Consider the following 22,823-nt stretch of genomic DNA (forward strand, 5'->3'; position numbering starts at 1 on the left):
CTTATACTTTTATCAGGATTATTATCAGCATTTCATGTCACAGAAATTCCAGCAAATGGAGACATCTGTGAGATTATGCAGGGCCTTGAAAGTATTTAAACACAGAGCACTCTGTTGCAAAGGGGCACCAGAGTTTGGATCGGCAAATATTTGGACACAATACAGATGTTTCAGTGGTTACAGAGGCAAAAGGTTGGCTAGTTTATGTTTGGGATGGTGACAGCGTCTGTCTTTGTCTTGTTGCCAAATGATAGGTGAAGACTGCATCTGAGAGTGTTGATCCGCACACATTCCCAGTGTGTGCGTGTATGTAAATGTGTGTGTAATTTTGGCACAGGTTAGTCATGTGTTTGTGCGCTTGGCAGCACCAAAGCAGTGCTAGTGCGTGAGATGACTCCAGTAAGTGTGTTTTCCACTAGAGTTGTTTGGGTTGGCGCCGGCACAGCTTCGTATGTGTAGACTAATCACTCAGCCAGGCGATCAGTGGTTCATATCCTGGTATTGTCCAGCTGAGAGTGTTTGATGGTGTCAGTCTGCAGGCACGGAGCTGTGGACAGAATGATGTTCTGCTCTTTTTGACAGAAGCTGGCAAGGGGAGGGGTCTTATGGGAAAGCCAGTGCCGGCCGGGTGGGGGCAAGTTCCTTGGTATAAAATAGGAGCCTTCAGGCTGGTTGAGTATTTGACCCTCTTCTCAGTTTGGCATATGTTTGTCACCTACCACCAGTACTGTGTCAGTATGCCTTGACTGTGTGAGGCGTAAAAAGTGCAATATCTGGATTCTCTGATTTTGGATTGTGCGGATTGATTTGGATTTTCTCTGCAACTCTGTGGATTACCAGAGGTCTGGAGCCATGGAGGTAAGACAGGCCATGCACAGCTCCCAGAAGGACGTGATATTTAGACATAAGATGAGGATGATGTCGGTGTAGGTGATGTTGATTATAAAGTGGAGCACATTTGTGTTTGTTCCAGGTGTGTGTGAGGAGGTATTTGCGAGAAATCTGGCTTCTTCTGCATCTGACGGGTGAGGGTGACGTCACTTAAAAGAGACTAAAGATAAAATAAGATCTGCTGTAGTCCTACTTCGGCACTCAACTGCATGTTGGCGTGCTTGTGTGTCTCCAGCTTGCGTGGCAGGTCTGACAGGGAGATGCAGTCTGTTCGGACGACACCACGTCCACACTTTTGACGGGGTTTTGTACGAGTTTCCTGGAGACTGCAGCTACCTACTGGCTGGAGACTGCAACCATCGCTCCTTCACACTGCTGGGTGAGTCACACTCAGACAGCTCAATAAAGCAAACAAACAGATTTGAATTCTAATGCCGTCTGATGCTCAATCATCCAGTGCAGCTCAGTGTCTCGTGTGTAGCCACTGGCAGGGGTTTGTATGTACTTGTGCTGAGACTTTACTCTTCTTTGCATTTTTGTATGAGACGTAAAATAAATGGGTTCAATCTGCAGGTGATTTTGTTGGCGGCAAAAGAACTGGAGTCACCGTGTTTCTGGGGGACGCCTTTGAGCTGCACCTGTCTGTCGACGGGCGGCTCTCACAAGGAGAAAAAAGGTTTAAGATCCAAAAATCCCCAATTATATGTGCATTATTAGTGATTATGGAGAAGCTTGACACGTGTCTCTTCTTTTTTCATAGACTGTCCCTGCCCTATGCATCTCACGCCGTGTTTGTGGGCTCAGAGCTCGGCTTCTACAAACTCTGGAGCGAGGAGTTCGGCTTCACCGTCACCATCGACAATGCAGCCAACATCGCCCTGACGCTCACCAAACACCACGCCAACCGCACCTGTGGCCTCTGTGGCAACTTCAACTCTGAATCAGCTGATGAATACACCGCTCAAGAAGGTGAGGTCATGTGAGTCAAAGAATCTGTGTACTGTTCCTCTGAATGTCCCAAAGCGAAAGGGGAGAGGGAGAGTTCATTATTGCTGGAATCTAGGAAATGATTTGAATCACCAGCCCCTCAGCAACAGGAAGAGTAGCAGCTCGGTACAGGAAGAGATAACGAGGTAAAAGAAGGCAAGAGAAACAGTCGTGGTAGGATGAGATTAAGGAGAAATCTGTCATCTCGTCTTTCTGTGTGTTTTCAGGATTCCTAACAGAGGATAGTTATGACTTTGCAAACTCATGGGCAGTGAAGGGGGCCGGTCAGTCATGTCGACGCGTGTCCAACCCCAGCCAGTCCTGCAACAGCACCAAAGAGACTTCAGCGGTGAGAGGGCAATGTACACACACGAGCAGGTGTTAGGACTTCTGTGGGGATGTCACAAACATTTTCCTTATGCTAGCAACAAGTCTGAAAAGTTTCTTTCTTAAAAGAAAAGCTTTTATCCAAAGAAGAAGCACAAATAAATATAGACACCTTTGATGTAAGAGCATTTGGTATTCAATGGGTGTTTTTTATTGCACAACAAATGTCTGAAAAACCTTAGACTGCACCTCACTTACAATCATTAAACAGGCATCTCCCGCTACGTACAGTATTTCTCTCCATCTAGTGTAACATAATCATGAGCTCGTAAGTCATCATTTGACTCGGCAAGTGTTGCCGATGATATATATAAAGTCTGAAGCAGGCAACAGTTAAAAGGTATGACTGATACTACAAATGAATTATGTAGTTTCTGCTAAGTATTTCATAATTTTTCCATTTTGCTTAACAAATTCGAACAATTACAACATGATCTACTACCAAAATGTCATATGATGCAATAGTGGCCAAAGAGTTGCTGTGCCAAACATGAACACAAATTCAAACTATTTCCTGTCATCGCTCGTCTCCCTTCTCCCTCGTTTCCTGTCCTCTCTCTACTTTCAGATATCTGATAAAGGCTTAAAATCCCCCCGCCCTCCCTCAAAAAATCTCATCATTGTATCAGTTTTAGCATCTTCCGTTAAACCACTGCCTTGTGTCTTTTAATTATAAGATTACTATTCCACATTTTTTCGTGTGGGTGCTGTTCTGTAATATGTATGCTGTTGTCGCTGTGGGTGGGCTGATGTGAAAGAAAAATAAAATCACTCTGTTTTAGCGAGAACATTTTGTACCACAGGAACACCCACGTGTAATACAACAGCAAAAGCAACATATTAGTGTGAAACCATCCGATGTCATGAGCTCCTTCTGCAGGTCTGACATAGTTCCTTTGCGCTTGTCAGTTCTCTAAAGAGAAGGAAACTGATGCTCTTACAGTTTGTGACTGGGCTCTATGCAATAACTCCTCTGAAGTGACAATATGAATTTTAAAGCTTAAGATATCTTCACCAATATGTTTTTCGAACTGTTACTGACAGACATTTATCTCTTTTAATAAACTAATGCCATCAATCATCAAAAATCTTGTTTCAATCATGATGTCGTCAGTAGCTGTTACTGGCAGAGGAACGTATTCTTCCACACCTTAAAACCTACCCACCAGTAGTCATTATTAGATATATTTCTTATTTAGATGAGCTGACAAGACATGACAGCTCAGGACAGGACAATAATAATTATAACAATAATATTATTTGAATTTTCTCATACAAGAAATGCAGCTCAAAGTGCTTTACAACACAGAAATTAACATGCACCAAGTGCTTCAGTGAAAAAAGACAGAAAGAGAAGAAGGAAAACAGGATGAAAGTGGAAAGAAAAACCCCGCTCAAGAAAAATAGTAAAAATAAGATCAAATATGGATGATTATTGAATACCGAGAATGCATAACAGAGATAAAATAAACCCCACTGAATAATGTTAATAATAACGATAATAATAATAATAATAATAATAATGATAAAACTGTATACATAAAATGCATAAAATCAAATAAAAGAAGCCTTTTAAAAGAAGTGCAGCAGTGCAGCAGTGCATTAGTGCGAGGCAAAGCGCCAAGAAAGTCTCAGCCAGTTAAAGGCTGAAGTGAAGAGATAAGAAAAGACCTGAATACAAATTTTTTCATTCATAAACAACTGGGGGGGTTTCTTTTAAGGTTTTTTTTTCTTTTCTCGGCACTGTTATAAAAACCTATAGCTGCTAAAAAGAAACAAAAGTTAACTTCACTATCAGCTAGAGAAGGGTTTTCTTTCACTTGAAACTAATGAATTACCCTTTATCTAACCTCATCTCTCACTTGAACTTAATCGTGTGTTGATATAGATTTTGTCCAGCTGCGGCGTGTTGCAGACGTCCAGCGTGTTCCTGCACTGTGCCCACCTGGTCTCTCCAGAGGCGTTCCTGATGCTGTGTCAGGAGGAGGCGTGTCACTGCGACCACAGGGACACGGAAGACTGTTACTGTCCAATCCTGTTGGAGTATGCTCGCACGTGTCGCGCGCACGGGATACCTCTTCATGGCTGGCTGGAGGGGAGCCAGTGCTGTGAGTTTGTCAGACAGCGTGATGGTTAGTTGCACGCCATGAAGTTGCATTAATAATCTAAATGTGTCTTGTGTTCAGTCCCCAAGTGTCCGATTGGGATGCAGTACAGTGAATGCACCAAGTCCTGCTCTACAACCTGCCATAGTCTCAACATCCAGGAGGTCTGCAAGGAAGAGTGTGTGGATGGCTGTACATGCCCTGGTAACCTCACGCTCACTGTATCTCCTCCTTCTTCTGACTCTGTGTTACTTGCAGTGTTGACATGGTGTGCATTTGTCTCACAGTGGGTAAGGTTCTGGACGGTAATCGTTGTGTGGAAGTGTCTCAGTGTTCCTGTGTGCACATGGGCCGACATTTCCCTCCTGGATCCACTATCTCTCAGGACTGCAACAGCTGGTGAGAGGGCAATATGCCTGCAGAAACATGCATACACGAATGGAAAAATAAAACAAACGTCCCCACTAAATTGTTTCTGCCCTGCAGCGTGTGCCGTCACGGTTCCTGGGAGTGCACCAATGAAGGCTGCCCCGGTGAGAGAGATGCACCGACAAACACATTCTGCTGGTAAATAAAGCCCAGGGTTGCTCATTTATCTTTGTTGTCTGTGCAGGTGAGTGCTTGGTGGTGGGCCAGTCTCACTTCAAGACCTTTGACAACAAGTTCTTCACCTTCACCGGTCGCTGTCAGTATCTGCTGGCTAGAGACTGCACAGACAGCGGGTTTTCTGTCATAATTGAGAACGTACAGGTAATGGATGCTTTTTTAAAATCTACATGAAATACATGAGAATCTGTTGCTGTCACTTTCCTGGCACTAGCTGCTTGTCAGCACCAGTATTTTTGGCTCATGTTGTTGTTGTTGTGATTCAGTGTGCAGATGATCAGGATGCTGTGTGCACACGCTCGGTGACGCTCAGCCTGCCCTCTCTGGAGGACATGACAGTGAAGCTGAAGCATGGAGGAGTTGTCTCTGTAAACAGCATGGATATCCAGACTCCAATGCACCACGGTATGCCAAGTTTTCAGAATAGATCAACATTTTAAGGTCCCACTAAGTGTATAACACCGTGTATAGTTATATTCTGATAATAAAGCCTAGAGTTTATCAGAGAAAGGAAGGAAAATATTGCACTTCTTCTTGTTTTATTCTTTTTTGGTATGTTTTTTGGGGAAAAGGAAACAACAGAATGAAAGGAAACATCAGACATCTTTCTTCTTCCTCCAACCCCATGCTCACGTGTACACATAACGGCTGCTGGGATTATTTGTGATTAATTGTTTAAAGTTAAGTGTCCTGATAGAAACCCCTGTATTTAAACCTCTCATCCTCCCGTTTACATTCTTACAAAGATAGCACGTTGTCTGAAATTCACAAAATCTGTTTTCAGCAACATATAAACATCAAATACAGTGCAAATGAATCTATTTGAATATCTTGATTAGTCAAATCTGGATTGTTAACATTATATTGAATTCAGCTACTCAGTTCCCTGTGTGTGGGAAACTTTACAGGCCGTCTTCATATCCAGAGATCTGTCCAGTCTTCTGTACGAGTAAAGTTTGGAGACGACCTTCGTCTGGACTGGGATGGAAGGGGTCGTGTGCTTTTAAAGGTACAAACAATGTAAAAAGCATATAGGTAGATTGGTGTTTGTGGTACATGTGTTAAAAGATAACCGAATTCTATCCACCTCCCCAGCTGGGACCACATTGGGCAGGGCGGACTTGTGGTCTCTGTGGTAACTACAATGGTAACCAAGGTGATGACTTCCTGTCTGGATCTGGCCTGGTTGAGGCAGGTCCTGAGTCGTTCGGCCAGTCGTGGAGGATCAACGGAGACTGTTTAGCCACCCACAAACACGCGATCGATCCGTGTGCCATTAACCCCAAACGAGGTATACACATCCATGAAAACACACATACACGCCACAAAAAGTACAAAGTAAACCTCTAATCCTCCCGTGTCTTTCAGTGAGATTTGCAGAGGAGGCGTGTTCGGTCATTATGTCGGATGTCTTCAGTCCGTGCCACTTCATGGTGAACCCGGGTCCGTTCCAGCGGTTCTGTCGCTATGATGTGTGTGCATGTGTGGATGGTGAGGAGTGCCTCTGCTCTGCTCTGGCTGCCTACTCAGCGGCCTGCGCTGCCAGAGGAGTGCTGCTCAACTGGAGGTCCCCCTCACTCTGCGGTAACTCTCACCACTGAAATCTTTCACAGCTGATCATTAATACGCACTAATAAACATGCTAACATTTGTTTCTATTGATTATAAATTGTAGTTTATTAATATGAGTAACACATGACCTTAAGGCATCAGCACCACATAAACATCTGTCTATTTCTATATTTGTAGAGTTAAGCGCACAACAACAATCATGACAAACAATAAAAAAAATAACCATTTTTTACAGCCTAACTGAAAATGAATTCCTAACCCTCCTTTGTTCTGGTCACCTCAGCGCTTGAGTGCACTGGAGGTCAGGTGTATGAGGCCTGTGGGAGTATGTGTGACCGGACGTGCCGCGCTCTGTCTGGGGCGGAGGCAGGCTGTGAGGGGGAGAGGGTGTGTGAGGAGGGCTGCTTTTGCCCTGCTGGGAAGTACCTGAGCGACTCGGGAGAGTGTGTGACGGCCGACCTGTGCACCTGCCTGCACGATGGACAGGTCTACCGGCCTAATGACATCTACGCAGATCACAACAGCATTTGGTCAGTCACTGCGCATATTCACAAACCATGCTCAAGGTGATGAAATCACAGACGTTGTGACACTTTTTGTGTGTTTTCCTTTGTGTGTGTAGCAACTGTGAGAATGGCAACATGCACTGTAGCTCCAATGAGGAGAGTACTTTACTGTCTGACCTCTTCTATGACGACGGCCTGGCACCATCCAGAGGTACAACTTCACTATTTTACAGTAGCTCTTTTGAATTTCCATGTAGTCCATGAACCCCCTGTATGCAGTGAACAACTGATTAGTTTTACTTGACAGCTGAAGCTAAGGTTAGATAACGTCATCGCTGTCTGGCCAATGACGACTGTAGAAACATGTCGAAGGAGTCACCAGTTTGGTTCAGTTATATTCATTAACAAAATAGATTTTTGAATCTCACAGAATCACTCGATCAAATTGAGGGTTTTGTTCGAGAACTTCTAAAATCTTTTTCTTTAGGCCACTGATGTCAATATGATGACAGACGTTTGAAGCTTCTTTCCAAAACCTCAAAGAAACTTTGAATGCCAAAAAATGACTTTAAGAACTTAATTTTGACCAACTATACATGCTGCTGTTTATTTTTGTGTGTGCAGAGCGACGGTCAGCCCAGTGCCCTCCTCCACTGATCCGTGCAGACTGTGATGCAGGACAAAAAGGACTTGAGTGTGCCAGAACCTGCCAGAATCTGGATCTGCCCTGTGTCAGCCTCGCCTGCATTCCTGGCTGCCTCTGTCCAACAGGCACAGTAGGTGGTGTGTTATCTGTGTGTGTGCTGTAGATAATGTATCTAAAACAGAGCGCCGTGATTGATTGGCGGATTGATTTCAGGTACGTCACCGCAGAGACTGCATTGCACCGGAACAGTGTCCCTGTTACCATAACAACAGGCCATATGCATCAGGACAGACCATCTCCGTGGACTGCAACACCTGGTAAAATGATGATGTTTGCATGCGTGCTTAAAAAGGGGAATTCTCGCACTGCGCTTGCTTAACAGGCTCTGTCGTTCACAGTGTGTGCGAGAACCGGAAGTGGCGTTGCACAGAGAAAGTGTGCGATGGTGTGTGCCGCACGGTGGGGGAGGGGCATTACATCAGTTTTGATGGCCTCAAATACTCCTTCCCTGGCCTCTGCCAATATGTCCTGGTCCAGGTAAGAGACAGAGAGATCCAGAAAGAGCTCCAGGGAGGACTGAAAAGATGCCTCATTTAATTTCATCCCTCCGTCATCTCCCAGCGTTTTTCTTTTTCGTTGATCAACAGGATATGTGTAACGGAGAAGAGGGTTCATTCAGAGTGCTGGTAGAGAATGAGGCCTGTGGAATTGTGGGACATCGCTGTGCAAAAGCTGTGACGATCTTCTACCAGGGAGGGTTGATTGTAATGCAAGAAGGAGAGGTAACACAAACACACATATTCTCATAACAACTCACACATGTAGACAACACAAAATTGTCAGATATCAACATAGCATCTTGCATGTAACAAAGAACTTTTGTCCCAATTAAGATCTGCCACAAAAAGGTACCCTTCTGAAACGAAACAAATGTTTTCTTAACCATGCAACCAGGACGAATCATCAGAAATGAAGCACATTTTCCTAAAAAGTGTAGCCGTCGAGTCATCATATAATAATCAATAAAACATTAACTGGTCTTCCGTCTCTAAATCACACAGCAAACAGTTTTCCCTCTTCAGGGAGAAATCAAACCAGCCTGCCTGCCAGATCTGTACTGAATATTTTTAATCATTGGATAAAAATAGTGAAGTGTTTCCATGTAGGCTGAGCATGGTTTATCACTCTGATGCAGGGCCAAACATCATGGTGCCTTTTGCATAACATTTGGATATAAACCATAAAGGAATTGCAGCGTGTATGTGTCCATGTTTAGCATCTTTGTCTCTCACAGGTGAAGATGAAGAGGCCGGTGCTGCAGGGCTCACAGGTGGAGATTGTGCGCTCGGGTCAGTTTTACACACTGCTGCTGGGGAAACACATCTCTCTCAGCTGGGACAAGGGAACTCGCCTCCTGGTTCACATCTCAGCTGCATACAGAGTATGAATGTATCATGACACCACATTTTGAGTGAACCCTGTTTATTATTTTATATTAAACATTTTATCATGTTTCAGGGTCGGGTGTGCGGTCTGTGTGGTAACTTTGATGGGAACGTCAACAACGACTTGGTGAGCAGTAACAACCAGCTGGAGGTGGACTCATCACACTTTGGGAACTCCTGGAAGGTTGCTCCCAGCTGTGCCGACGTAACACAGGTGAACTCTGGTTTGAGATTTAAGAGGGTTGGTTCGCTCAAATGCCAAATAACCTATTTTCCCTCTAGCCTTGGTTTTATATAACATATCCATCCCTTAGATTTCGATCTCAGCACATTACAAAGAAGGTTCGTGGAATCATTAGTTTATGTTAGCGTACTCCATTTCTAAACTAATGATAGCTAATGAGAGACACTGAGACGAGGCACTCGAGAACATGCTTAAAGTCACTTCCTGACGACTGTCTCAGAAAATCCAAGCCGAGTCCTTGACAAAGAAATCCACTGTGCAGGAGCATTAAACAAATTAAACAAAACGTCCACTGCGTCGTATAGGCAACTGAGATGGACGGGCAAGGTCTCTTTCATGTGACGTTGCAATTGGCACACACCTTTACACAGTAAGGTTCTATTCATGGTCCAGATTGGGAGCACAGAGGACCATGGCCTAAATGCTCACTGTGATGGATTACCTGCCTCAGGCGAGTCTGTAAAGTGGAGTATTCTGCCATACTGACATGACTCAAAACAAACGTCTGTCTGGATGGTTTTAATAATGGAAATGATGCTTTGGAAATGAAGGTTTGCCATCATGTAACATGAGCATGAGTTATAGTTAATGTTCCAAACAATGTAAAATCACTAAATCTGTGTGTGTTCTTGTGTGTACAGATACCTGCTCCTTGCAGCGACAACATTGTCAAGCTGGTAACAGTGGAGCAGTCGTGTCGTGTGATCACCGGTCCGCTGTTTAAAGAATGCAACAGCCAGGTGAGCTTAATTAAGAACACACCAGACATCCCTTGACACAACATGCACTTTGTTCGAACCAGTCACCGTTTGTCTCTAGGTGGATGCCGAGCCGTACGTAGAGATGTGTGTGGAGGCAGCCTGCTCTTGTCCATCAGTGGGCGACTGCGCGTGTTTCTGTGATGTCATCGCTGCTTACGCACAGGCCTGTTCAGAGAAGGGTGTATCCATCAGCTGGAGATCCAATGATCTTTGCCGTGAGTGTGATTCACTCAGACATTCACCATTGCTGTTTGTCATCATGTTATTTTTTTGGCTGATATAAACTAACTCCCACAGGTTCGGAAAATATTTTATCTCATCCAAGCTAAACCAGTGAACAGTGTTATCTGAGATGTCAAAAATAATGTATTAAGTTTAGTTTAGTTTATTTATTTGACATGGATATAAGAAAAACATTGATGCTGCAACGTACTAGGATGCACAAGCGCCACGTGCACTGCACTTAGTGTTCATAGCAAGATGTTAATCTACAACACGTGAGGCTTTTTAAGAATTAAAAGTGGAATAAAAATAAAATAAGGAGAATAAAAGTTGTAATGTTACAGTTACAAAGAACTCCGTCTGAAACAAGGGTCATCACCCCAAAGCAGCTGTTCTCCTTTTTTAAATAGCACAATCACAAGACTACTACCTGTTTCCCCACATAGTAACTTTTGTGGTTTAACACTTCAGTAGTTCTGCTTTCTGAATGGGAAAATAGACTACATTTCTATTGTCCTCCTTGTGAGGTTTAGGTTGTTGTGTTCGGTTCTTGTTTTTCTACTCAGATAAGGCCTCTGTTATCTATTCTCAGATATCAGATTACACTCTTTAGAAATGTAACATGTTTTCCTGCACTTTTGAATACTTTATCATGGTGGTCAGAGATCGTTTTCATCTTGCAAAAAGAGAAATCTATGTGTCAAATTAAATCAATTCAAATCAACTTTACTTGTAATGCACAATTAAAAACAACAGGAATGGACCAAAATGTTGTACGAATAAGTCAGCTGTGAAAAAGTAGGAACAAGGCACAATAACAACAATAATATGGAAAGAAAAAATACAAAGAATATAAGAAATTTAAAACAAAATAAAATGTTGTCACATCGTTGATAAATAGTGTATGGATTTAACTTTTTTTTCCTTAGCCGTGAGCTGTGAGGAGCTGAACCCCAGGATACCGGGTGTAGGGGAGGAGTTATGCCAGTGGAGGTATAACACTTGTGGCCCAGCCTGTCCGATCACCTGCCAGCACCCAGATCCCCTCCACTGTTCGCTCTCATGTGTGGAAGGATGCCATGCCTACTGCCCCCCAGGTGCCAAAAATACTCACTGACTCAAATGCCAACAACAGTATAAATAAAACAAACAAAACAAAAAGTGTGTGTGAGTTTAACTTTTGTTTCTTGTAGGCCAACTGCTGGACGAGGTGGCCATGCGTTGTGTAGATCCCTCTCAGTGTCAGGTGTGTATCCATGAGGGTCAGAGAATCTCTCACGGCAACAAGGTCATCCTGAACCATGACGACCCCGAACACTGCAAGATATGGTAATACTACAACTGTGATTCACACACTCAGGAACAAGTCTGGACATCTTGCATTTGCGATACGCTTCTTTGCATATATTTAGATGCTTTTTGTTTTTCTCTCCTGAAGTCACTGTGACAACAACACTCTGAGCTGCGAAGTTTGTACCTCCCTCACCGCGTTCACCACTCCCACACCAACACCGAGCTACGGCACCTTCACGACCCTGCCCTTCTCCACCTTGATGCCTGAGGGAACGTGTGACCGCGCCATGGATCTGGCGTTCCTGTTGGATGGTTCTGAAGCCCTGAGCGAAGAAGAATTCCAAACCACCAAAGAGTTTATACTGGGTGTGGTGGAACGATTCCGCATGGGATCAGCTCACACTCGAGCCACTGTGCTGCTTTACCACTCTGGAGTCAAAACATATGACCTGCAGGTAGATAAGCATAAAGTGTTTATTAATGACACAGTAAAATTTTTATTCTAGCCAGACTTATTCACAATGCTTATTAGACTGGAACCTCTATTCAATTCAATTTCTAAGGGACCTTACCAATGGGGGCAGAAAAAATTAGAGCAACAAAACGTTATCCACCAATCAGACCACACCTGGTTCACACCTGACTCCTTTCTCATTTATGCCTGTAGGTTCAAAAGTGGCTGTTTAAGAAGACTGTGCGTGAGCTGCATTACACAGGAGGAGATGCAGCCTTCTTGGATGAGGCTGTCAAGTATCTTGTCATCAACATCTATGACAAGAACAAGCGTGAGAACGCCGGCCGTGTCGCCATCATCTTGACTGCTAGCGCCAACCCTCGCTCCGTCCGTGCCATGACAAAGATGCTCCGCAAGAAAGCCATCACCACCCTGACAGTAGCGCTGGGTCCCGGGGTAAACATGGCGCAGATCAATGACATCACCAAGGTGAATCCAGACAACAGGGCGTACGTGCTGAGCAGCACAGCTGAGCTGCCTGATCGTCTTTTAGAGCTGACAGATTACCTCTGCACCTTGGGGATGGAGCCAGAGGTGCCGAAACCTCCAACACCAAAGACCACTCCGGCTGAAGTTCGCAAAGGCACGACCACCACTACCGTGGCTCCTCGTCTGGAGCCCAACCCAACACAACACCTCCTCAACATCCCTACAACCACCGCACCCTCTGGACTGTCTGCCATCACCACAATGTCATATTCCGGCTCTCCAGCCAGAGATGTGACATTCATCCTTGAAAGCTCTGATTCAGTCGGCGAGGCCAACTTTAACAAGTCACTCCTCTTCCTGGAGGAGGTAATCTCACAGCTGACGGAGGAGGAGGAGCACATTCGCATCACCGTGATCCAGTACTCGGTAACAGTCACTGTGGAGATCACCAGGTGGGAGCTGAGGTGGCAGAGGAACCTGCTGATGCAACGACTGAGGGAGATTCGATGGAAGGGTGGCAGTAAGACGAACACAGGCGCAGCTGTCACTACGTTTCAGGAGATGACCACGGTCCAGCCCACACGCGGCCCCACACTTCCTCAGCTGGTCTTCCTAGTGACAGAAAACCCACCCACTGACACAGTGACACGGCCGCCATCCACCAGCACCCAGACACAGGTGTATCCCATTGGTGTTGGACCAAAAGTACGCGACGTTGACTTGCTACCATTCAGCTCCCCTCAGCGCCCGATGATGGTCGATGACTACAACCATCTGACGAGCCTTGTCCACCGCATTGTCAATATCACCCACACCAAAGTCAGGCCCCGCTCTCCCACACTGCCACCACTGGTCCACCCAACACTTGCCACCCTGCCACCCTCAGGTATAAAAGACACACATATTTCAATCATTCAATCCACAAGGAGTCACTACTGTATTAATTTGTGGGCATGTCTTTGCACAGTGCCGTGTAAGAAGCCTGTGGATGTGTTGTTCCTGCTGAAGGCTGGAGAGCAGATTGAGGACATGAAGACGTTTGTGAAAGCTTTCATCAATAATGCTGACATAGGTAGGTGTGAAACAAGAGGAAACCTCCGAGCCAATGCACACGTGCCAAAAACTGCAGTTCCTTGAATGGCCGCTTGAGGCTGACTCCAAAAGCGTGTCAATCCCCATAAATCTTTGTATTTGAATGTCCAACTTTACAGCAAAATAAGAATGTTTAGAGCCTGTTACAAAGAATATATTACTATTATTATAACCTTTTTTTTTTTTTTTTAATTTGTACTAAAGCGTGAAGTTACGCTTAATTAAAGGTGCAGTAGGCAATTCTGGAGAAAACAACAAATCCTACAAGAACCCAAAACACTGGCATTTCATGATCTGTAAATCAGACTCAGACATTGAATATCTTTCACCACAATAGCGTACTTCACCTTTAACAACGTGGCCACCTGGCCGCGAAGCTATCTAGCTAGCTGTCAGCATCCAGGTTTCATTTGGCTCGCCTCATCTCCACCATGCTTCAACCCTTTTCCCGAAATCGAAGTCAGATGATGTCACGGAGACTACGTCCATGTTTTACACAGGCTATGGTGTGACTCAGCCCCTGAATGCCCTTTACAATATGTGCTGCATTTCACTGATGTGTAGCATTGTTATTAGCTGTCTTTTACAATGATACTTCAAAATTTACTGTAGGGGAGTGGGGCCTTGAGATAAGTTTGCTTTATTAAAATTCTAATAACTACCTCATGGTCCTGTGTTTGCCACTATGCAATTATTATTATCTTAGTCAGGACTATGGAAGTATTAAATATGAAGTGGTGGCTCTATATAACATGTGCATGCCTTAAGCTATAATTAGTCACTGTTGAGTGTCAACTAGTGTTTTCTAGTCATTTATTTAGAGGAGTAATTTCAGTCGGAATATTGCATGGCATTAAAGTAAATGTATACTGCTACTGCTTATCAAATAACCAGATTGTGGATTTCCCTCTCCAGCATTACTCCGATTTAACTCCTTGTTTATGTGTGCAGGGCTGAATGGCACTCTGGTGAGCGTGGTTCAGTATGGAGACACCAACACAGCAGAGTTCACCTGGAAGGATGAACAGAGCAAATCTCACCTCCTGAACCTGGTGGGGCGCATACCAAGCAGGACCGCCGCTGCCCCTGCACTAGGTAATGCATACATAAACTAATGAGTGCTCACACAACAAAGCAAACACACAACGCTCACTGCTCTGTCTGTCTGCAGGCTCTGCGCTGCGGTTTGCTGTGCAGACGTCCATCTCGCCGGTCAGTGGTGGACGAGTCGGTGTCCCAAAGGCTGTGGTGATGCTGGTGACTGACAAATCAGCTGATGATGTCAAAGAAGCTGCTAATGAGGCTCTGGCTGCAGGTTATTAGTCATGATGACATGATTAACACTGGATAACTCAGTTTAAAATTCAGTTAAATGAGTCTCTTCTCTCAGGTGTGTCAGTGTTCCCCATCGGAGTGGGACCGGGCTATGACAGGAGTGAGCTCAGCCTGCTTGGACAACATGGCAACCAAGACAACACCTTGCACCTGAACAGCATGGATCAGTTGCTGATGTTGCTGACTCTGGATCATGGTTACACAGAGAGGATATGCAGAGGTGATTACAAACATATACACACACACATATCTATGTTTTTTTAATCTATGTTAAAATTGAGGAAGAAATGAATCTTTGCTGTGCTTCTCAGCCGGTCCACCGGGAGTGTGTGTTGACGATAACGGAAATGAGAGAAAGGTGAGAAATATCTGCAGCACATCAACCCTTTACAGCCCATGACAGTATTTCTCGAAATGACTTGTGTGCTTCTCTGTGTCCATGTGTTTCAGCCGGGTGAGTCATGGATGATGGAGGACGGCTGTCACTCTGTCCTGTGCCACCCCAGTGGGGCAGTGACCGTGCAGAACCACAAAGTCAGCTGTGACAGACTGGAGCCGCCAGCCTGCAGCAACAACATGCCACCCGTCAGAGTGGAGGAGACCTGCGGCTGTCACTGGGAATGCCCTTGTACGTACATCAAAAGGATCAAATGGCCTTTAGCAGCAACATTTAACCCTGTCTATATTAAGTCCACACCATTTCCCACTTGAGCCGCTCACAATGAATCGTCTGCATGCCTTTTCTATTTTTACCGACTGTTAACAGACCACATGTTTCTGACTCCAGCATTAACACTCCTGCCATGTGTTGACAGGCATGTGTATGGGCAGCTCCACCAATCACGTGGTAAGGTTTGACGGCTTGGCGCTTAGGCTGGACGGGGAGGGTTTGTGCACCTACACGCTTCTCACTGAAGGCAGAAGCACCAGTCAGGGGTCAGAGGTCAGACTCCACACTGGACCGTGTCAGGACTCTGCGAATTACAACCAAGTTTGCATGAAAGCCATGGAGGTGATCCACGGGCCGCATACACTGCTGCTGAAGGACGATATGACGGTAAATGTGTGCCTCTGGTCAGGATACCGTCACAGACACTGACACTGATCTTTATATGCGAGTCTATAAAAGGTTGTTTACTAACTGTGTGTGTTTTTTTGTTTGAGCAGGCAGTGATCGATAAGGAAGACCTTGCGCTGCCGTGGCGGTACGCTGGCCTAGAGCTGGTGCGTTATGGAGGAGTGATGCTGCAGCTCAGGTCAGACCATGGCTACGTCGTGACTTTTACTCCTCAGAGCAATGAGTTTACCATCACACTGTCAAGCTCCACCAACATTGGCCTCACTGCTGGACTCTGCGGTAACAATCACACAGACACAAACATTTCCTGTTCATTTGCTTCTGTTCCTCTGACCTCCGTACTCTCTTCCAGGTGCCTGTGGGGAGGAGAAACTCAACGTCCTTTCTTTGCGTAATGGCAACTCGACCACCGACCAGCCAGCCTTCATCTCAGACTGGACCGTAGCTGCAGATGGGGGTGTGTGTCTGCCGAAGCGGAGGGCAGTGTGTGCGACCGGAGCAGCGATGGGATGTCAGGCCCTACGTTCTGAGGTGTTTGAACCGTGCCACGCTCACATTCCCGTCCAGGTGTTCCTCGCCAAGTGTGAGGAGCAGACATGCGAGGAGTCGGACGTGTGCGAGCTCATTTCTGCCTACGCGCGCCTCTGTAGACAGAGAGGTGTGTGCGTGGACTGGAGGAGCCCCCACCTCTGCCGTAAGTCAGTTTTTGATGTGTGTGTGTGTGTGTGTGTGTGCGTGCGTGTGTGTGTGTGTGTGTGTGTGTGTGTGTGTGTGTTCAAGTCAGTATGAGCCCAAAACCTAAACTTTAGCTTGATCTGTGTGTTGCAGCGTTACAGTGCCCCAGCTCCATGGAGTATGACGCTTGTCGGACAGGTTGTGTTGATGACTGTGGGAGCATACAGACGTTGCCAGGCGACTGGTCGGTTGCCAGGGGTAACAAGTCAGCCTGTATGGACACACCTACTGAGGGCTGTTTCTGTTCTGGAGGGACAGTTTTGCATCACGGACAGTGTGTGCCACCGGAAGCTTGCCGGCAGTGTGTCGACCAGCACGGGCGCACGTATACGGTGAGACACGTGAGATGAACGACGCAGAATCGAAACCAACTCTTTAATTACAGAGACACATGATAATAGGGTTTGATGAGGGCAACAATTGAAGTGTTCACTAGGATGTGCCGCGAGCGCCCTCTAGTGCTTAATTGTAATATAATCAAACACTGCGCTAAAAATGAACATGGTTGGATTTGTTTTTACAGTACATGCAGAGCTGGGTACCAGACGACAACCCATGTTCCATCTGCATGTGCTTGGACCAGCAACACATCAACTGCACCGCCCGGCCCTGCAACGACGTCAGAGGCAAGCACCCATTCTGTTATTGCTGCTTATGCTCATACAGAATAACATACCCCTTTAATATTTAATCATATGGGGTGACTTGTAGCAATTGAATTAGTTATGGATAGATTACAGATATCTGCAGTGTACTTTGAATAGAGGTAATTTACACAAATTGACTTGTAATCAAGTAACTTTGATTTAAAAATCAAGCTTTAACATTTTGACCAGTGAGAGATAAGTTGTAAATACTTTTTTTAAGAACGGGTCAGCTGTGAAAGTAACAAAATCATCTACTCACATCACTGTAATTAATTAACTTGTGGTTTTTGGGGTATTTGGGGTACTTGAAAAATCAAGTCTGTAATTTTACTCATACTTCAATAACAGTTCAAATGAATATTTACACCTTTCATCAGCATTTTTATAGCTTGTTGAGTTGTGTACTCACATCATCCTAAATGATGTGCTTCATTTGGTCATTTGTCACCATAATTTTCATGGAAAAAACAGATGTTACGTCAGAGAGTGGAAGAAAGTTGGCTAACGAGTTCAACCCAGCAATAATAAAAACCTTAATACATTAACTCACCTGTGATCTATTCTGCCTGAGGCACATCTGATGCAATGTTTTAACAATGACTTCAACCACTCCCATGATTCCACGCTGCTTAGGTCTTTTTTTTTGTTTTAATTGAAAGACCACTAGTGGAAGAAATGACATATTCTCTGCCAGAGCTCGTCATAGATACAGTTGTATCTTTTTTCTGGTTTTGCCAAAAATTTTAAATATTATCTGTGCTGTGAGTTTAGACGTAACACTTTGATAATGAAACATCTGTATATGTGTGTAGCTCCGGTGTGTGGACCCTGTGAGATCCGGAGGGAGAAGAGAGAGTCTAAGTGCTGCCCAGAGTACGAGTGTGGTATGTGGCATTATTACTACAATATCTCTGTTTCCAGATCCAGTATTAAAGTAGCCTCATCAGCAGATCTGTCAGTGTTCAATATTTTGCTGTGTTACCAACTAGAAGAGATATTGAAATGTTGGTGCTGAATACCAGAGTGTTGCATTAATAACAAAATTGAACTCAATGTTGATTTATTGCTGTAGATAAACAAGTTAACTCTTGTGGGACTTTGGCTCACTTGACCCTTCAGGAGAGATGAAGAAGTCTCAGAGACACCGATGGCTTACGTTGAGATCGTTTGTAAAACAAGATCTTGGAGTAGCAACATAATATCACATCTGTCTACACAGAGTGCTGCCATGATAATCCTCCCGAGCCTTCCCAAGTGTCCAAATTATATCTTACAGCTTCAGGAGGCAGGGCTTCCATACATGGTTATCTGTTTAATAACATAGCAAGGGGGGTGATGCAGAATCTCTCGCCATTAGCCAGAAGACTAGAGGTAAAATAGGTCAGTAAAATAGTCTGCTAACATAGATATATCAAAGGCCTCCTTACGAGGTTTACGCAAACAGGTCCTAGGTCCCAGATACTATGAGAAGATTGCTCTTAGAGCAGTCATCACTATCATTATCCAGACTTTAGTGTCTGTACAAGACACTTATGATCTCTTATTGTTTGGATACATACTGTCCTTGGATAATCATATTTCTTCCCCAACATTAACCACCAAGGATATCAAACAACAAACCTATTTTTCCATGTTCCATATACATTTTTTTCCTCACGTATCTGCAACAGACTCTCACTCTGTCATTTTCAGTGTGTGATCTGGTGAGCTGTGATCTGCCTGATGTGCCCCGCTGTGAGGATGGTCAGGTTGTGGTCCTGAAAAACCCAGGGGAATGTCGGCCTATACACGAGTGCGGTATGACATATGCACACTCTCTGTGATGTTTGAGCACACACGCACACACACACAGACATGAAACAGAGCACACATCCGTGTGGTCTCTGACATGTTTCTCTTCTTCTCTTATCCACCTCAGTCTGCAGAAAGGAAGAGTGCGCCCTTCAACCTACCCCTGATTGTCCCGCACACCGCCAGGTGTCGTTGAAAACGACAACGTGCTGTGATGTGTTTGAATGTGTGTGCAACTGCCAGAACTCCACACACAGCTGCCCTGCTGGCTTCATCACGTCCTCCTCCACCAACGACTGTGGCTGCACCGAAACCACCTGCCTGCCAGACAAGGTGAGTGTGTGTTTGGATGCATCAGTTTCCATTACGGTTTAAACTTTCCAGTTTTATTAATGTTTGTTGCTCCAGGTGTGTGTGGTCAGCGGCGTGGTTCACCCAGTGGGGAGCGAATGGAAGGACGGCTGCGAGAAATGCAGCTGCACCCAGTTACAGGATAAAGACACATCGCTTCACATTGCTCAGTGTACCCCACCTGTGTGTGATCGAAGCTGCCCTCTGGTGAGACACACACGCTCACACCAAATATAAACATTTGCTTTTGGCTTCTGAAAACAATTCTTACGTAATCTTTATGTATTTCAGGGTTCAACGTACACTGCATCAAAAGGAGAGTGCTGTGGGAAGTGTACACCGACCAGCTGTGTGGAGTCCGAGGGAGCGATGCGAGGAGACACAATGATTGGAGGAAGCCTCAGAAATGTCTGTGTGACAGCTTAATGTATTTCTAAGTAACATTCAATCTGCTCAGGCAATATATTTATGGCTGAGTGAACAGAAACAAGAAAAATTTATCTTGTCAGTGCATCTGTTTCTCTTCTTTCTGATTTGATTATATTCCGTGTCTGTTTCTAGGTCGGAGAGGTTTGGCAGTCTCCAGATGATAAATGTGTGCTACAGAGGTGTGTGAAAGTGAGAGAGGAGGTGTTCATCTCCGCAACAAACGTCAGCTGCTTAGCTATGGACGCTCCGTCCTGCCCGCTGGGAACCGAGCTACGCTGCGACACACAGGATTGCTGCCCGCGCTGCCACTGCGGTAAAAAATACCTGCACGTGCAATTACATGTTGAAACCACTCGTGGACAGAGTGACCTACATAGGCAGTGTCTTTAAAGTTGGGGAGAGCCACCAGACTTACTTAAAGTTGTGGAGTTAGGAGACACTTAACTCTTAACAATCTTTTTAGAAACAGTGTCTACAACATCTTTCTTCTTGTTGCCTTCTTGTTAATTCGGCAAGATATTTCTTCATTTGGCTTAAAAAAACATTGAATCTATATATCACATTTTAATGCCAGGTGTGAATTGTAAAGCGTGGTCGACTAGCGATCAGATCACTCAGGACGGATGTTAATACCAGGTCTGAATTCCCTCAAAGGAAGAAAACACAGACTTTCCTCCTGTCCGTCAGACAGTTGCAGTTGCAGTGATTGTCCAGTAGATGACTCTCTCATATTGGTCTCATCCATGAGCCAGTCACTCTGACCAGACCTTACCGAGCCCAGAATTTAATTAATATGTTGTTTGATGAACGACAATACAATTATTTGTGCTTCTTTCTCTGCAGCTCCCATGAATGCCTGTGTCCTCAACCACACTGTGATAGGAGTAAGCCATGCAGAAAATAGCCACTCTCCTTTCATATACAAACAATTTTAAATAATGCTCTCAGTGCTCCATCTTGATCTGTGTGTTTGTTTGTACAGGCAGGGGAGAGGATGATGGTGGACGTGTGTACGCACTGTGAGTGTACGGTGGAGGAAGGGGCCGTGAGTAAATACAGACTGTCCTGCAGGAGAATCAGCTGTCCCACTTGCCCCATGGTAGGCATCATCCCGTCATTATTTTTACTTTTTACATCTTTCATTTGTCGTCTCCATCTTCAAGATTAACAATCACCGCAATTCACATCATTGTCATCAAAGCTTCACTAATTTACCCGAAAACATTCCCTCCCTGCTCATCATTAAATCGCGGCCATGTCATTTTCCGTGATTCATTCTACTCGCAGAGGTAAATGGTGAATTATTCATCCTGGCAAATTGATGTCATTATGTGTTCCTATATGAACTAACATGCAGTGCTGACCACAATGTTTTTCAGGGATACACTCTGCAGAAGGAGGAAGATGCTTGCTGTGGTCGATGTGTTGCCACTGCCTGCTTCATACAAAGGCCAGATGGACAACTAATCAGTCTGGAGGTAGGTGTCAAAAATAAAGATGCCTTGCTCATGAACCCTGTAATTTTTTTTTAAAGAACATAATGCAACTGGGATGCACATAAATACTGTATGTATGTGTGTGTCTCTCCCTGCAGGTGAACACCACTAGCCAGGAAGGTTGCAACGTGTACACCTGTGGTGTGAACAGTAAAGGAGATCTTGTCCTGCAGACCAAAGTGACCACCTGCCCTCCTTTTGACCGCCAAGCATGTCTGAACGAAGGGGTATGGCCACGACATGAAGTGCCCTCCATCCATCTCACCGTATTCCCACACCTACACCTCCGTCTTAGCCACACTTTTATGTAATCTCTCTTTGTTTTCAGGGGAAAGTCAGCCAGATTGGAACAACCTGCTGCGAGATGTGTAAGTACTGTAGCGGCTGTTCCTCTGCAAGACTGGTGCACTATTTAGAACAAATCTGGGCGCCCTGATTATGATACGTTTGTGTGCATGTGTGAAGGTACCGAGCCACAGTGTCGGAGGACAGCGGGAACACTGAACTACATCAGAGTGGATGACTGCCAATCAGAGCAGCAGATAGAATTGCAGTACTGTGAGGTAAGAGACTGCACACACACACACACACACACACACACATTTAAGGATGATTAATACTCGTTTCCCCCTGGGATTAGCCTACAAAGTTCAATGAAATCATAACACTGTCCCTCACCGTCTCAACCTTTCTCCCTCTCCCCTGTGGCGCTTGTCCATCTGTCTGTCTGTCTGTCAGGGCAAATGTCGCAGTAAGTCCATGTACTCCCTGGAGAGAGCGGCTGTGGAGCAGGAGTGTGTGTGCTGTTCTGCTGTGGAGACGGAGCCGCTGAGCGTCCCGGTCCTGTGTGCCAACGGCACTCGTAGCCACCACACTGTCCTGTCTGTCACTGCGTGCGACTGTCTGTCCAAACACTGCACCTAGAGCGAGCGAGTGAGAGAGAGAGAGAGAGAGAGAGTGAGTGAGTGAGAGCGTTTATAATTGTAGATGGTATGTGTGTATCCAAGTCAAATATATCAATATATGAAACAATATACCTGGCTGCAATGAATCACATTTTAACCAATAACAACACAATTAACAATAAAACAAACCTGTCAGTTTCTATAAGCACTACTTGTTTGTCTCTTTTATTTTAATCTGACTATTAAAGGACAATGCAATTTCATGCTGTCTTACTTTGTTCATATTTGGCTGACCCTGGTACCTTTTCTGGTTTCAAACAGTGCTCTGGGGACCTTAATGTCCTCTGAGAACATCT

At 45.0% G+C, this 22,823-nt stretch overlaps 1 protein-coding gene across 1 annotated transcript; it reads left to right on the plus strand.

Annotated features, from left to right (window-relative positions):
- The first annotated feature begins 704 nt into the window (after positions 1–704).
- vwf (von Willebrand factor) lies at positions 705–22,730 on the plus strand. Its single transcript, XM_030425064.1, has 53 exons — positions 705–858; positions 974–1,025; positions 1,127–1,270; positions 1,465–1,567; positions 1,652–1,860; positions 2,106–2,227; positions 4,154–4,373; positions 4,452–4,574; positions 4,658–4,769; positions 4,857–4,903; positions 4,984–5,120; positions 5,243–5,381; positions 5,885–5,985; positions 6,072–6,267; positions 6,345–6,560; positions 6,832–7,078; positions 7,171–7,265; positions 7,679–7,830; positions 7,914–8,017; positions 8,099–8,237; positions 8,348–8,482; positions 8,995–9,141; positions 9,219–9,359; positions 10,031–10,129; positions 10,209–10,365; positions 11,302–11,469; positions 11,566–11,701; positions 11,811–12,120; positions 12,333–13,494; positions 13,576–13,680; positions 14,652–14,795; positions 14,872–15,015; positions 15,091–15,255; positions 15,347–15,393; positions 15,486–15,663; positions 15,851–16,092; positions 16,203–16,392; positions 16,466–16,807; positions 16,942–17,180; positions 17,372–17,474; positions 18,308–18,379; positions 19,188–19,292; positions 19,414–19,619; positions 19,695–19,844; positions 19,929–20,045; positions 20,199–20,379; positions 20,910–20,950; positions 21,049–21,165; positions 21,446–21,544; positions 21,661–21,789; positions 21,891–21,930; positions 22,028–22,125; positions 22,301–22,730. The coding sequence occupies exons 1-53, from the start codon at positions 853–855 to the stop codon at positions 22,484–22,486; spliced, it is 8,559 nt and encodes a 2,852-aa protein (XP_030280924.1). The 5' UTR covers positions 705–852; the 3' UTR covers positions 22,487–22,730.
- Positions 22,731–22,823: the final 93 nt, after the last annotated feature.

This window comes from Sparus aurata, chromosome 8, assembly GCF_900880675.1.
Source record: "Sparus aurata chromosome 8, fSpaAur1.1, whole genome shotgun sequence".
Taxonomy (NCBI): domain Eukaryota; kingdom Metazoa; phylum Chordata; class Actinopteri; order Spariformes; family Sparidae; genus Sparus; species Sparus aurata.

Excerpts from the sequence above, each read along its gene's own strand:
- vwf (XM_030425064.1), top strand. Across the intron at positions 13,495-13,575 it reads TGCCACCCTGCCACCCTCAG|TGCCGTGTAAGAAGCCTGTG; the intron begins GTATAAAAGACA and ends GTCTTTGCACAG. Across the intron at positions 20,951-21,048 it reads TCAACCACACTGTGATAGGA|GCAGGGGAGAGGATGATGGT; the intron begins GTAAGCCATGCA and ends TTGTTTGTACAG.